Raw genomic sequence first — 16,180 nt, forward strand, 5'->3', positions numbered from 1 at the left:
ACAACATCCTTAACTTCGCAGCGAGGAAAAACATCCTTTTACAGTGGATTAGTGATAAGGTTCCTTCTATTAAAGATTGGCATAAGATACTATTTGAATGGGTGCCACTGGAATATCTGACATGTACATTGCATTCTAAGACAGATCAGTTCTACAATGTGTATATATATATATACATATGCAGGTATGTGTAAGTGAGTGCTGTTTTTTTTGCTTTGTATCTCTTAATATGGGTGAAAATTGTGAAACTCCAATAAAAATACTGTTACAAAAAAAAAAAAAAAGATATGTTGGATACATGTCTCCATCTCAACCAAGAATCAATGTTAAAGAATAGGACTAAATAAAATAAAATAAATGTGTAGACAGTTCCGCTGACTTAGTCTAAGACGAAGACACAGTACATCACCTTCAAATGTTGATATTTGAGTTGACAACCAAACACAATCCAGTTTGTCTTGTTACGAACCGGCTCAGAGTTCGCAACAAAAGGGAGACAACGTGGAGACAAGGAGTATCAAAAATATATATTTATTAGATACCACAACTAGCACAACCAAAAACAACAAGGTGTCTGCATGGAGAGAATGTGGAAGAGGTCTCTTTATCCTGGGACACACCCGGGCCCAGGTGCTTCCCATTTAGCTGACGACCCTTCCAACTCCGCCCACCGGCATCCTAATAAGGAAACAAGAACCAAGAGAGAGAATACGGCAGACAGAGTGGGAGGGTCGTCACAGTCTACAAATGAATAACTGATATGTTGCTCTACATCTCAACCCCCCAAAAAATGATGACGCGAAGGACTTAATCTAATCTTAAATAAAGTGTGATTTGATTTAGTCCTATTCTTTAAATTTAGATTTTTGGTTGAAATGGAGACGTGAATTCAACATATTCATGACTAACTTGAAGATTACATTTGAAATCAACCAACGCTTGAAACCCTAAGCCTACAGTGAGGGAAAAAAGTATTTGTGTGAGAACCTCCTTCCCTCAGCCAGGGCATTGAAAATGGGTCGTGGATGGGTATTCCAGCATGACAATGACCCAAAACACACGGCCAAGGCAACAAAGGAGTGGCTCAAGAAGAAGCACATTAAGGTCCTGGAGTGGCCAAGCCAGTCTCCAGACCTTAATCCCATAGAAAATCTGTGGAGGGAGCTGAAGGTTCGAGTTGCCAAACGTCAGCCTTCGAAACCTTAATGACTTGGAGAAGATCTGCAAAGAGGAGTGGGACAAAATCCCTCCTGAGACGTGTGCAAACCTGGTGGCCAACTACAAGAAACGTCTGACCTCTGATTGCCAACAAGGGTTTTGCCACCAAGTACTAAGTCATGTTTTGCAGAGGGGTCAAATACTTATTTCCCTCATTAAAATGCAAATCAATTTATAACATTTTTGACATGCGTTTTTCTGGATTTTTGTTGTTGTTATTCTGTCTCTCACTGTTCAAATAAACCTACCATTAAAGTTATAAACTGATAATTTCTTTGTCAGTGGGCAAACGTACAAAATCAGCAGGGGATCAAATACGTTTTTTCCCTCACTGTATGTTTTGTCTAGTTTTAGTTGAATCCTGGGTTGAATTGAAATAAATAACTGTTGATGACTTTGCAAATGCCTTCAGAAATAATGTACAGCCCTTTACTTGTTCCACATTTTGTTGTGTTACAGCCTGAATAAACAATGGATTAAATTGAGATGTTTTTTCACTGACTTACACACAATACCCCATAACGTCAAAGTGGAATTATGTTTTCCAAAATGTTAAAATTAAAAATTAAAAGCTGAAATGTCTTGAGATAATAAGTATTCAACCCTTTTGTTACGGCAAGCCTAAATAAGTTCAGGAGTAAACATTTCCTTAACAAGTGACATAATAAATTGCATGGACTCACTGTGTGCAATAATAGTCATTAAAAAAAATCATGGTAAACACCCCACACATACAATTATATGTAGGGTCCCTCAGTCAAACAGTGCATTTCAAACACAGATTCAAACACAGATTCAAACACAAAGTCTAGGGAGTTTTTCCAATGCCTCACAAAGAAGGGCACCTAATGGTAGATTTTTTTAAAAAAAGACACTGAATATCCCTTTGAGCATGGTGAAGTTATTACACTTTAGATGGTGTATCAATAGACCTATTTATTACAAAGATACAGGCGTCCTTCCTAACTCAGTTGCCGGAGAGGAAGGAAACCGTTCAGGGATTTCACCATGAGGCCAATGGTGACTTTAAAACAGTTTGAGTTTAATGGCTGTGATAGGAGGCAAAAAAATCCCTGCTAGGGGGAAATGCAGGTTAACGAATTAAACAACAAAGAATATGATCTACATGATCAGTCTTTGTGTGTAAAATAAAAAGTGGTTAATGTGAACCTAAATCACAGCTAAAAAACTGCAAATGACACTCAAGTCTTGAGAAAAAAAACAATACACAAAATGTTACCTTGTCAGCTCAGGGATTCGATCCAGCAACTTTTTGGTTACTGGTCCAACGCTCTAACCGCTATTGCAGTTAGCCATGACAGCCTTTATAATAGAACGCTTGTGACCACACATTAATATTTCACTTGGGAAAAAAAAAAACATCTTAAGTTCATCGATCAAATGCATAAGGCTACATGTGTGCAAAAATAACATTCACTGAGTAAAACATGTAATAATCCCCTCTCACACACACATTACTGTCAAGTTCAACACAACAAAAGCATTATCTTTGGGCGACACTGCAGGTTATTACATTGTAGAACAGATGTCCACAGAAAGTGTACAATGTGCCAGCGGAGCATAATACCCTTTGGGAAAACATTAGTTCATTAGCTAGTTAACATTTCACACAGATTGCCAGGGTCCAGTCAGCAATTAACACGTTATAACTTCAGGAAGGGCAAGGAGTCGTATAACGTTACCAGTTAGCACTATAGCGAATTGGTTAGGTTACAAATGATAGCTGTCTTGACTTTATTAGCCAGCTAATTTTCACACCATAAATTCTGTTTGATCAGTTAAGTTGGCTAAAGTTGCTCAACATTTCTCTGGCTAGCTAACGGATAATTTGATCGAGCTAGTAAGATACTTAACAATACTAGCAAAAGCCTGTTCCACCACACTTTCTCCCTCATCTCAAACTTTCCAAATGCCAGTTGTTTTTCGGTTACAGCTCATGAAGTATGCTTCATCACCTTGTCAAGCTTCTCACCTACCTCGTCGATATCGTTCAGGAGACGCGCTGCTGTAAATAAATAACTGCCAAATTGCCATTCTACTCTCTTTCCAGAGCGCACACTGATGCTCTAACTATTACATTGGTCGTCTTTTCTCTCTTCAGTCACATGCTGCATTATGTTGTTATGTGAATGATTGGCTGAGCCTTTGTAATGGAAATTATATGATTAAAGGTTTGACTAAATGAATTCACTCAGAAACCATATAACCTGTTGAAATGTATTTGAAATTATAAGGCTATAATAATGGGTTAAAAACTATATTCCAATACTGTGTGTGAGTAAGACACTGTTACTATTTCAAAATGAGCAGGGCCGAGTTGATAAGACGACCCTGTGAAAGGAACAGGAAAATGGGCCTCCCTAAGTTAGGGAGGGGAACAACTGCCCGAAAATGGCTAGGCTGGCAAAAGATAAGGAGACAGGTGGTCTGGGTACTGTGGAAAAATACAGCCGCCTAAAGCGGGGTGGAGTTCTCTACTGATGTAAGTTCATTTGTATGACGAAATGTGTAATATAAAAGGCTGTGTGCATTGTATGGATTTTAGAGCTCTCGTAAATAAACATTCTGACCAATTGTAGGCCGACTCTCAGTCTGCTTCATTCAACTAGAATCTTACACCCTCTGGGGGGCAGACTGAGTAGTTTAATTGAAGCTCGGTTTAAGAACATTGAGAACTTAATTCCCGTAACAGCCTTGGATACAGCCAGTATTGCTCCAAAGGCGCATCACTCGTTGGCATACAGCCAGTAGTCAACCAAAGCCCCCCCTCGCCCAAACTTCTCTCATCGGATCTACACGAATCACTTAGGTCACTTATTTTGGATTCAAAACGGCAAATTTCACTGAAAGATGAATAGTTTGCATCCCTGATAGTGGTGGCTGCATCATGTTATGGGTATGCTTGTAATCATTAAGTTTTTCAGGATAAAAAAATAACTAAAAACAGACTGGAGCTAACCACAGGTCTGGTTTAGTCTGCTTTCCACCAGACAATGGGAGATGAATTCACCTTTCAGCAGGACAATAACCTAAAACACAAGACCAAATCTACACTGGAGTTGCTTACCAAGAAGACAGTGAACTTTCGAGTGGCCGAATTACAGTTTTGACTTAAATCTGCTATAAAATCTATGGCAAGACCTGAAAATGGTTGTCTAGCAATGATCAAAAACCAATTTGACAGAGTTGAAGAATTCAAAAAAGAACAACAAAATATCGTACAGTCCAGGTGTGGACTTACCCAGACAGACTCAGCGCTGTAATCACTGCCAAAGGTGATTCTAACATGTATTGACTCAAGATCTATTTTCTTGTGTTTTATTTTTATACAAATGTAAAAATCAACATTACATTACAGTTGAACCAGTCCTTAGGATAGAGGTGGGCCATTATGGAAGCCAGTTTCCTGCTGAGGAGAAAGGTCAACAGTACAGTAGTAAGGACTATCTGTGGGTCAGCCGTCTTTCTTCTTGGCCTTGAGGAAGGGCTGGTGTAGCACGTCATAGAGACGTCTGGCCTGTAGGACACAGCAAACACACACACACACACACACACACACACACAATAATGCAAGGAGACTAACTAAGGAAAACTGACACAGTTCGCGGATGGTTTGAAATAACCATCAACATTTGGAAATAATCACACTGAATTATAATAATTAAAATGTTGAAGGTCATATTTAAAATTCAAGTGAACACTATTTCCTCTCTTTCTGTCAAACACATTCCTTCCTGCTCACCTTCTGTGGTCCCAGTCCAGGACAGAGAACCAGGTCCTCTTTAGCTGCAGTGATGATCCCCTCTAAGGACTGAGAAAAAGACCATCTCTCATCTCAACTCAAAACAATTCATTTGAGTACACTACTACGGTTCATTTCAATATATAATGACAGCCTCTTACAGAGAAGGTTGACAGCAGAGTGATAGAGTCAGTCTTGTTGACAGACTTCACAGTGGTCAGACAGTCCGTCACCTGTAAAAACAACACACTTCTCATTAAAAAAATAAATAATTTTAAAGTACTGTTGGCTATGGCTCTGTAACAGCTCAGACCGTAGACAAGTAGTACACTGAACAAAAATATAAAAGCAACAATTTCTAAGTTTTTACTGAGTTAGTTCTTAAAAGGAAATCAGTCAATTGAAATAAATGAATAAATTAATTAGGCCCTAATCTATGTTTGTCACATGACTGGGAATACAGATACGCATCTGTTGGTCACAGATACCTTAAAAAATATATATATAAAAATTCTGAAAACCAGTCAGTATCTGGTGTGTCCACCATTTGCCTCATGCCGTGCGACATCTCCTTCACCTATAGTGGATCAGGTTGTTAGTTGTGGCCTGTGGAATGTTGTCCCACTCTTCTTGCTGGATATTGATGCGAACTGGAATACGCTGTCGAACAAGTCGATCCAGAGCATCCCAAACATAATACATGGGTGACATGTTTATTTAAAACGGGTGTTATCGGCATCTCTGTGCATTCAAATTGCCATCGTAAAAATGCAATTGTGTTCGTTGTCCGTAGCTTATGCCTGCCCATACCATAACCCCACCATAGGGCACTCTGTGTGGGTGAGCTGATTGTGAACAACGCCATACACGCTGTCTACAATCTCCCCGCTAAAGATGAAACTGGGATTCATCTGTGAAAAGCCCACTTCTCCAGTGCCCAGCAAAAGTGAGCATTTGCCCACTGAAGTCGGTTACAACGCCAAACTACATTCAGATCAAGACCCTGGTGAAGATGACGAGCACGCAGATGAGCTTCCCCGAGACGGTTTCTGACAGATTTGTGCAGAAATTCTTTGGCTGTGCAAACCCACAGTTTCATAAGCTGTCCGAGTTACTGGTCTCATTCGATTCCGCAGGTGAAGAATCAGGATGTGGAGGTCCTGGGCTGGCGTGATTACACATGGTCTGCGGTTGTGAGGCCACTTGGACGTACTGCCAAATTCTTTGAAACGATGTCGGAGGCGGCTAATGGTAGAGAAATTACCATTCAATTATCTGGCAACAGCTCTGGTGGACATTCCTGCAGTCAGCATGCCAATTGCACAATCCCTTAAAATATCTATGGTATTGTGTGACAAAACTGCACATTTTACAGTGGCCTTTTATTGTCTCCCAGCACAAGGGGCACCTGTGTAATAATCATGCTGTCTACTCAGCTTCTTGATATGCCACACCTGTCAGGTAGGTAGATGGATTATCTTGGCAAAGGAGAAATTATCACTGACAGGGATGTAAACACATTTGTGCACCTCATTGAGGAGAAATAAGATCTTTGTGCATAAGGAACATTTCTGGGATATTTTACTTCAGCTCATGAAACCAACACTTTACATTTTGCGTTTATATTTTTGTTCAGTGTATTAATATAGAGTTGGTTATTGCCAATAATGGCTCAGACCTTCGACAGGTAGTCTTTCTCCACATGTTCCTTCAGCAGATCAGCTGGTTTCTTCTCATAGGACTTGTACGTCTCCAGGTAACGCCCCGCCTCCTCTGGACTGTTAAGAAAAATAAGCTCCAACTTAAAATCTTCACTCTCAAACATTGTCATTACATAGTAAGGAATGGATAGGGTCACCGCCAGGCCAGGGGGCGAGAGGGTTACCTCCAGGCCAGGATGAGAGTGCAGTCAGCCATGATGCAGATACGAGCCAGCTCTTTCAGAGAATGGTGAGGGTCTTTCTGCAAAACACCCCCAGGGAGAGTGGGGACGGGAGAGAGTGGGGTATTAGGCAAATCTGCAATGTGTAAACTGAAAAATGATCAGTATAAAATTATTTTTACACTATAATCATGACCTCTAATTAAATTCAACAATAAATGAGGAGAAAATACCAATTTTCTAGTCTCACCACATCAACTAACACCAGTAGAACCCTGAGGGTGAAGGTCTGGCCCAGCAGTTTGAGACGATCGTGGATGTAGTTGGGGTTGAGGTTGTGGTACCTCAGACTGCCGGTCCAACAAGGAGCAAGAACAGTACAACAGAGCCAGGCCAGGACAACACCAACAAGCCAGGACATCATCCAACAAGCCAGGACATCATCCAACAAGCACAGACACAAATACAAGAGGGAGATACTATTAGAACATGACTAGCAAATATCACCATCGTTTGTTCCAGAGAAGTCGTTGCATGCATAGCAACAGTCCATTTCTGAGAAGTCACCATCGTTTGTTCCAGGGAAGTCGTTGCATGCATAGCAACATTTATGTGAAGGTGTAAAGGTTCACAGAATAAAACAACAAGAAAAGAAGAGAAGTGGCTAGCGGCTACTCACTAACTAGGTGAGAGGTGAGCATGCATAACAGGTTTCAGTGGAACAGAAAAGGCCACATCACACACACACGGTAAAAATTCCATAAAGCATGTATTGTACACACACAGCGACCTGAGGAAGAGAGCGCAGGTTGTCTGTCCCAGGACATAGTCAGGGACCACTTCTCCAAACTCCCAAGGCACACTCCTCACAAACTTCAGAATGGGGTTTCCTCTCTGCACAATAACAACCAAGTTGTGAAGATTAATTAGTAAGACAACACATCAAAGCTTTCTTAAGTTATTGGTAAAGTCTCTCTGAACAAAGACATTAAATTAAATTATTATGTTGGTAAGAATGCTACTTAGGTACGACACTTTTTCAACTGTAACTTTTATTAACATCCATCACTCTTACCTGTCTGGGGCTGACTATGATACTATTACCAGACCCCACTAGTTTAGGATGACCTAGGATGTTGCTGCCCTCTGACCCTTGACCCTCCCCCTGCTTCTGCTCAGTCCCAGCCCTCTGCCCCTCCTCTCCCTCTGTAACCCCTGGTGGTCCACCAGAACCCGGATCCTTTGTCCCCTGGGCCTGGTCCTGAGGCCTCTCACACTCCACAGAGGACGACGACGTCACATCAGGCCCACCTTGACTGGGACCCTGCTTCAAACTACCAGTCTCTGTATCTATCCCTGTCCCAGTCCCTGCAGCCACCCTGGACGAGGGGACTCGCAGAGGTGCATGGCCTTTGCTCTGGACAATAAACTCTGCGTAGGATAGCGGTTGGCCAGCAGACAGGGGTACAAGCTGAGCTGTGGTCTCAGAGGTGGTTGATGATGATGATGATGCTGCTGCTGCTGCACTCTGGCCTGCCTTAGATGAAGGCTGGAACAGGGGTTTCACCTGCAAGAGAACCCAGGTGGGTGGCTTTATTAACCATGTGCCCATGTAGTTCTCCAAAATGTGACATATGCAATGTGTATTGCAACACTCTACAAATCAAAGCCAAGATGGAAAGTTATGAATATTGTATAGAGGTCCAAAACAGTACAACGGGAAAACTGTATTTTCAACCACTTGCTACCTTCAACCTTCCTTGTAGGTGTAACTACAATAACACTTAACGTTACATCTTAGTAATTTAGCTAGCGGACTTTAGTAACGACAAAAAGACTAGCTACACCTGAGGTTTGAGGGACTGGTTGTCTGTCTACAACTGCAACCAAATAGAACAATCTGGACAGAAGATAGACCAGTTTCCAGAGTGTTTCGAGACACCAAATATCTCTACTGTAGCTTTGGTCAGCACTGCTAAGTTAGCTAGATCGCTAACAAGACTAGGATAGTCCTTTTTCTACTTTAACCATTTGTACATCGTTACAACACTGTATATATATACACGTAATGTCTTTATTCTTTTGGAACTTCTGTAATGTTTACTGTTCATTTTTATTGTTTATTTCACTTTTGTATATTCACTTCACTTGCTTTGGCAATGTTAACATGTGTTTCCATGCCTATAAAGCCCTCTGAATTGAATTGAATAGTTAAAATAGCTAGCTAGCCTACATCCTTGAAACATAGCTGGTGATTATTAACGATTTACTTACCGGGGCTCTTTCTTTTGTGAAGGCAGAGTCGTCTAGGTTGATATTAAACCTCTTTTTTTCCATATTTGAATCAAATACATGCTCTAGCTAGCCACATAGCTACCTGCCCCTCTGTTTTTGACGTCCACCGCCGAGCGTCGATAACGTCAACCAGGCATGACTTTATGCTGTTGATCGAGGAGTCATCGATTCCACTTAGCAGTATTTCCATAATCTGTCACCAGAGGACGCAAGAGATCCACAGAAGGAATAGGGTTCGTCGACTTGAACGCATTTCTGACGGCGTGTTTTGAACATTGTCAGAGCATTGCACCCCCAACCCCCCCCCCGAAAGTACTTTTTTGAAGAAAGAAAAGAATTGGAGGAAAATCCCTTGGGAAACGACAGCTAAGTAACAGATGTGTGCAAACATCTTCAATTGTAGGCTACTAAAGGAAAGAGACAAACACCAAAGCTGTATGATTGTGTAACCTTTGCTGAAGGATAATGAAGTGGAGGAGCCCCATGGCTGTCACTCTGTGGGTGTGAAACCTCAGATGCAGGACTCAGTCACAGGCAGGAGCAAGCAGCACAGTATATTCACTTCACTTGCTTTGGCAAGGTTTACATATGTTTCCCATGCCAATAAAGCCCCTTGAATTGAATTGAATAGTTAGAATAGCTAGCTAGCCTACACCCTTGAAACATAGGGTGATGGTTAACTTTGAGATGGTAGGCCTATGAAACTGCGCATAATCTTCCAATTTTACTCATCACTATTTTGTGGTCGGCCCAAAAATGAATGTTCATTCAGCACCGGGAACTGTTTTTATCGATTTAATAATGAGACAGTCAGTGCCTATTAATGAGTATAGGTTATTGTGTAATGTTTGTGAATATAGCCTTTTTTTTGTGTGGTACCGGTCCAAAACAAACTATTAATCAGTGACACTAGCCACATCCCTGTACGTGCGCAGATAAGGCTCTGCCTGTGTAGAGCACATGCACCTTTGTGCCTCCACTGTGCTCTTTTAGGTGGTGGTAAATTGGTTGAGAGAATATCAAGAATGTGCAAAGCTGTCTTCGAGGCAAAGGGTGGCTACTTTAAAGAATTTCAAATATAAAATATATTTGTTTAACACTTTTTTTTTGGTTACTACAACATTCCACATGTGTTATTTCATAGTTTTGATGTCATCACTATTATTCTACAATGTAGAAAATAGTAAAAATAAATAAAAACCCTTTAAATGAGTAGGTGTGTCTAAACTTTTGACTGGCGCTGTATATAGTATCATTTTTTTTTTGTCGTACTTGTTCTGCCCAGAACTCGTCCTTAAATTCCCATCTACGCTTCAGAACCAAAAAGTTGCTTGTCTTGATTGTTGACCAGTCATCAGCACTGGCGTGCAAAGGTGTGCGTGCACATCCAGATTAGTGACAATAAATAATTAGTTTAATTTCCTCCCATTTTGACTGGCACGAAACAGAGTAGGCTTAAGTTTATCGTCCAGATAAAATACAGTTTAGCATTCTACTACTGACTCCTTTTTAGCCAGAACAATAGTCAACCTGGCGGTTTGATTGAACATTTTTATATTTCAGATTAGGCCTAGTGTGGGTGGCTACTAATTGTATGTATAAAGATTAAACGGCTGTAACATCGCACTGCCTTCATTATTATGGAATGAAGATGTAACTTATTCAGGCTCATTTATTACGATATTTGAGATGAAGAACAGTTCTACTCGGCCGGCAACGAGTACTCTGCAGGCAGGGTGCCCTCCAACGTGATGGTGCGGTGCAGACAGAACGTCCTTTCCATCCGATCCTGTGTGTTTAGTGAGTCCGGCAGATCAGAGGCAGTAAGGATGACCAGGGATGTTCTATTGGAAAGTGTCTGAATTTGACCGTTGTCCTGTACTGCTAAGTATTCAAAATGTAACGAGTACTTTTGGGTGTCAGGGAAAATGTATGGAGTAAAAAGCATATAATTTTCTTTAGGAATGTACTGACGTAAAAGTTGCAAAAAATATTAACAGGAAAGTAATGTTCAGATACCCCCCAAAATGACTTAAGTAGTATTTACAAGTATTTTTATTTAAGTACTTGTCACCTCCTGACCATAGAGAGAGCTCGTGTTTTTCTATGGTAGAGTAGGTCAGGGCGTGACTGGGGGGTTTTGTCTAGTTTATTTATTTCTATGTTTGGTTCTAGTTTCTTTTTTCTATGTTGGTTTTTGTCTAGTTTAAATATTCTATGTTGTGTTCTAGGTTCTTTTTTCTAGGTTGGGGTTTTCATATGATTCCCAATTAGAGGCAGCTGGTCATCGTTGTCTCTAATTGGGGATCATATTTAAGTTGTTGTTTTTCCCAGTAGTGGTTGTGGGAGATTATTTTGAGTTAGTGTATGTTGCATCGCGTCGTCACGGTTTGTTATTGCTTTGTTTATAGTTTATTCTATGTCTTGCATAGTTTCACAGATAAATAAATATGTGGACCGATACACATGCTGCACCTTGGTCTCGTTCATACGACAACCGTGACAGTACTTTACACCACTGTAAGCCGGTATGATTTTGCTTGCTCTGGACTACAGAGAAGTGTCATGACATCCCTATTTGAAATTGTCTGCAAACATGAATAACTTTCAGCTCCAAATGCAGGTGTAAAACGCAGTGTATTTCTGTAGCCTACTGTATGTTGCGTTTCGAAAAATGATTAACCATTTATGGCTGTAATGACAGGTGCATGTTCACGTGTGCAGACATGTGCGTAGGGGTCCAGATTTTGTAGCTCTTTCAGAACATCAGCTATCTGGATTTGGGTGAAGGAGAAGCTGGGAGGCTTGGGCAAGTTGCTATGGGGGTGAAGAGCTGTTGACTGTTAAATGCTTATTGAAAATTGAAATTATCTTGGATTTATCGGTGGTGACAGTGTTTCCTAGTCTCAGTGCAGTGGGCAGCTGGGAGGAGGAGCTCTTATTCTCCATGGACTTTACAGTGTCCCAGAACTTTTTGGAGTTTGTGCTACAGCATGCAAATTTCTGATTGAAAAAGCTAGCCTTTGCTTTCCTAACTGCCTGTGTATATTGGTTCCTAACTTCCCTGAAAAGTTGCATATCGTGGGGGCTATTCGATGCTAATGCTGTACGCAACAGGATGTTTTTGTGCTGGTCAAGGGCAGTCAGGTCTGAAGTGAACCAAGGACTATATCTGTTCCTGGTTCTACATTTTTTTGAATGGGGCCTGCTTATTTAAGATGGTGAGGAAGGCACTTTTAAAGAATAACCAGGCATCCTCTACTGACGGAATGAGGTCAATATCCTTCCAGGATACCCGGGCCAGGTTGATTAGAAAGGCCTGCTCGCTGAAGTGTTTTAGGGAGCGTTTGACAGTGATAAGTGGAGGTCGTTTGACCGCAGACCCATTACGGAGGCAGGCAATGAGGCAGTGATCGCTGAGATCCTGGTTGAAGACAGCAGAGGTGAATTTGGAAGGGCAGGTTGGTCAGGATGATATCTGAGGGTGCCCATGTTTACGTATTTGGGGTTGTACCTGGAAGGTTCATTGATCATTTGTGTGAGATTGATGCCATCTAGGTTAGATTATAGGATGGCCGGAGTGTTAAGCATGTCCCAGTTTAGGTCACCTAGCAGCAGGAGCTCTGAAGAAAGATGGGGGGCAATCAATTCACATATGGTGTCGAGGGCACAGCTGGTGGCATAGGGTGGTCTATAGCAAGCGGCAACGGTGAGAGACTTGTTTCTGGAAAGGTGGATTTTTAAAAGTAGAAGCTCATTGTTTGGGCACATACCTTGATAGCTTGCAGAGTTCTGTCATACTATCTCTGCAGTAGATTGCAACTCCTCCCCCTTTGGCAGTTCTATCTTGTCGGAAAATGTTATAGCTTTAGGGATGTAAATTTCAGGATTTTGGTGTCCTTCCTAAGCCAGGATTCAGACACAGCTAGGACATCCGGGTTGGCAGAGTGTGCTAAAGCAGTGAATAAAACAAACTTAGGGAGGAGGCTTCTAATGTTAACATGCATGAAACCAAGGCTTTTACGGTTACAGAAGTCAACAAATGAGAGTGCCTGGGGAATAGGAGTGGAGCTAGGCGCTACAGGGCCTGGATTAACCTCTACATCACCAGAGGAACAGAGGAGGAGTAAGATAAGGGTACGGCTGAAGGCTATAAGAACTGGTCGCCTAGTGCGTTCGGAACAGAGAGTAAAAGGAGCAGATTTCTGGGCACGGAAGAATATATTCAAGGCATAATGTACAGACAAGGGAATGGTAGGATGTGAATACAGTGGAGATAAACCTAGGCATTGAGTGACGATGAGATCGGTATTGTCCCTAGAGACACCATTTAAACCCGGTGAGGTCACTGCATGTGTGGGAGGTGGAACTAGGGCATATTGAGCAGGGCTGGAGGCTCTACAGTGAAATAAGACAAAAATTACTAACCAAAACAGCAATGGACAAGGCATATTGACATTAGGGAGAGGCATGCATAGCCGAAGGATCATACGGTCTAGTGAGTAGCTAGGCGAGCTGGAGACACGGCGATTCAGACAGCTTGCGGGCCAGGGCTAGCAGGCTAGCAGAAGGGTCTTAGGGGGACGTCACGACGGAAGAGTCAGTTGTAGCCCCCTCGGGCGGTTACGTCCGCAGACCAGTTGTGATGGATCGGCAGGGCACCATGTAGTAAGATGGTCCAGGCCAATTGGCAAAATGGGTATTGTAGCCCAAGAAATTGGCTGATGGACGTCTTCAGCTAACAGTCCGATATGCTCTAGACAGCTAGCGGGCCGCGGCAAGCAGGCTAGCAGATGGGCATTCAGGGGATGTTGCGATGGAGTAGCCTGTTGAAAACCCCCTCGGGTGGATTACGTCGGTTGACCAGTTGTGAATGGATCGGCGGGGCTCCGTGTCGGCAGTAAAAGGGGTCCAGGGCAAAAAAAGGTATTGTAGCCAAAGGAGTGGCTGATGGACCTCTTCAGCTAGCCAGGAGATGGGCCTAGCATAGGCTAGCTCCAGGCTAATTGGTGCTTGCTTCGGGACAGAGACGTTAGCCAGGAGTAGCCACTCGGATGGCAGCTAGCTAGCTGTGATAATCCAGGTGAAAAAGTTCAGAGCTTGCGGTAGGAATCCGGAGATGTGGAGGAAAAGAAGTCCGGTATGCTCTGGGTTGAATCGCGCTGTTCGGACTGGCAGGAGTTGCCCGGGCTAAAGGTTAGCTGATCACCGCTAGCAGTGGCTAGCTGACTACTATCTAGCAGCTAGTTAGCTGGCTAGCTTCTGTTGGGGGTTCCGGTTCTAAAGTAAAGAAAATAGCAGATCCATACCACATTAGGTGAGGCAGGTTGCAGGAGGGTATGTTGAAGTTGAGGTTAAACAAATATTTTAAAAAATACATGCAAAGATGTATACACAGGACACGACAAGACGAAGACAAAGACACCTGACTGCTACGCCATCTTGGAAAATAATGTCTTTGAATGGTTTAGTCAAAGCCCAGACCTCAATCCAGTTGAGAATATGTGGTATGACTTAGATTGCTGTACACCAGTGGAACCCATCCAACTTGAAGGAGCTGGAGCAGTTTTGCCTGTATAGCCTGCACTGAGCCTGGATAACCCCAGGTGAATACTATATAGCCTGCACTGAGCCTGTATGACCCCTGGTGTATACTATATATAGCCTGGATGACCCCTGGTGGAGACGGTATAGCCTGCACTGAGCCTGGATGACCCCTGGTGTATACTATATAGCCTGCACTAAGCCTGGATGATCCCTGGTGTATACTATATAGCCTGCACTAAGCCTTTTCAACAGTTTTTACCCCCAAGCCATAAGACTCCTGAACAGGTAACCAAATGGTTACCCGGACTATTTGCATTGTGTGCCCCCCCCCCCCAACCCCTCTTTTACTCTGCTGCTACTCTCTGTTTATCTTATATGCATAGTCACTTTAACTATTAATTCATGTACATACTACCTCAATTGGCCCGACCAACCAGTGCTCCCGCACATTGGCTAACCGGGCTATCTGCATTGTGTCCCACCACCCGCCAACCCCTCTTTACTCTGCTGCTACTCTCTGTTCATCATATATGCATAGTCACTTTAACCATACCCATGCATAGTCACTTTAACCATACCCACATGTACATACTACCTCAATAAGCCTGACTAACCGGTGTCTGTATGTAGCCTTGCTACTCTTATTTTCAAATGTCTTTTTAATGTTGTTTTATTTCTTTACTTACCTACACACACACACTTTTTTTTAATTTTTTTTCCCGCACTGTTGGTTAGAGCCTGTAAGTAAGCATTTCACTATAAGGTCTACACCTGTTGTATTCGGCGCACGTGACAAATAAACTTTGATTTGATTTGGATGACCCCTGGTGTATACTGTATAGCCTGCACTGAGCCTGCACTGAGCCTGGTTGACCCCTGGTGTATACTATATAGCCTGCACTGAGCCTGGTTGACCCCTGGTGTATACTATATAGCCTGCACTGAGCCTGGTTAACCCCTGGTGTATACTATATAGCCTGCACTGAGCCTGGATGACCCCTGGTGTATACTATATAGTCTGCACTGAGCCTGGTTGACCCCTGGTGTATACTATATAGTCTGCACTGAGCCAGCTCTGAGCCAATGAGTCGATGTCAGCTCCACCATAAGGAGCCTGTCTCTCTGGAGTGCTCCGTTAGATCACACAGCAATCCCTCACTTTACCCCCAGCAGCCCTGTGGCCCTGACTGACTGTTAACTAGTTAATGAGAGACTGGCCCTGTGGCCCTGACTGACTGTTAACTAGTTAATGAGAGACTGGCCCTGTGGCCCTGACCTACTGTTAACTAGTTAATGAGGGACTGGCCCTGTGGCCCTGACCTACTGTTAACTAGTTAATGAGGGACTGGCCCTGTGGCCCTGACCTACTGTTAACTAGTTAATGAGAGACTGGCCCTGTGGCCCTGACCTACTGTTAACTAGTTAATGAGGGACTGGCCCTGTGGCCCTGACTGTTAACTAGTTAATGAGGGACT

General features: G+C 42.7%; 1 protein-coding gene across 2 annotated transcripts; it reads right to left on the reverse strand.

Annotated features, from left to right (window-relative positions):
• Positions 1–4,541: 4,541 nt before the first annotated feature.
• ercc1 (excision repair cross-complementation group 1) lies at positions 4,542–9,294 on the reverse strand. Of its 2 annotated transcripts, none has more exons than XM_029702081.1 (9): positions 9,138–9,294; positions 7,939–8,430; positions 7,654–7,757; positions 7,114–7,213; positions 6,867–6,943; positions 6,660–6,759; positions 5,143–5,214; positions 4,982–5,050; positions 4,542–4,756 (listed from the first exon to the last, which is right to left on the reverse strand). In XM_029702081.1, exons 1-9 carry the CDS (start codon positions 9,198–9,200, stop codon positions 4,694–4,696), a joined length of 1,140 nt encoding a protein of 379 aa, XP_029557941.1. In that variant the 5' UTR covers positions 9,201–9,294; the 3' UTR covers positions 4,542–4,693. The 2 variants fall into 2 exon arrangements, with proteins under 2 accessions (XP_029557941.1, XP_029557940.1); XM_029702080.1 differs by having other exon boundaries at positions 7,648–7,757.
• Positions 9,295–16,180: the final 6,886 nt, after the last annotated feature.

This window comes from Salmo trutta, chromosome 20 (assembly GCF_901001165.1).
Source record: "Salmo trutta chromosome 20, fSalTru1.1, whole genome shotgun sequence".
NCBI classification, from domain to species: domain Eukaryota; kingdom Metazoa; phylum Chordata; class Actinopteri; order Salmoniformes; family Salmonidae; genus Salmo; species Salmo trutta.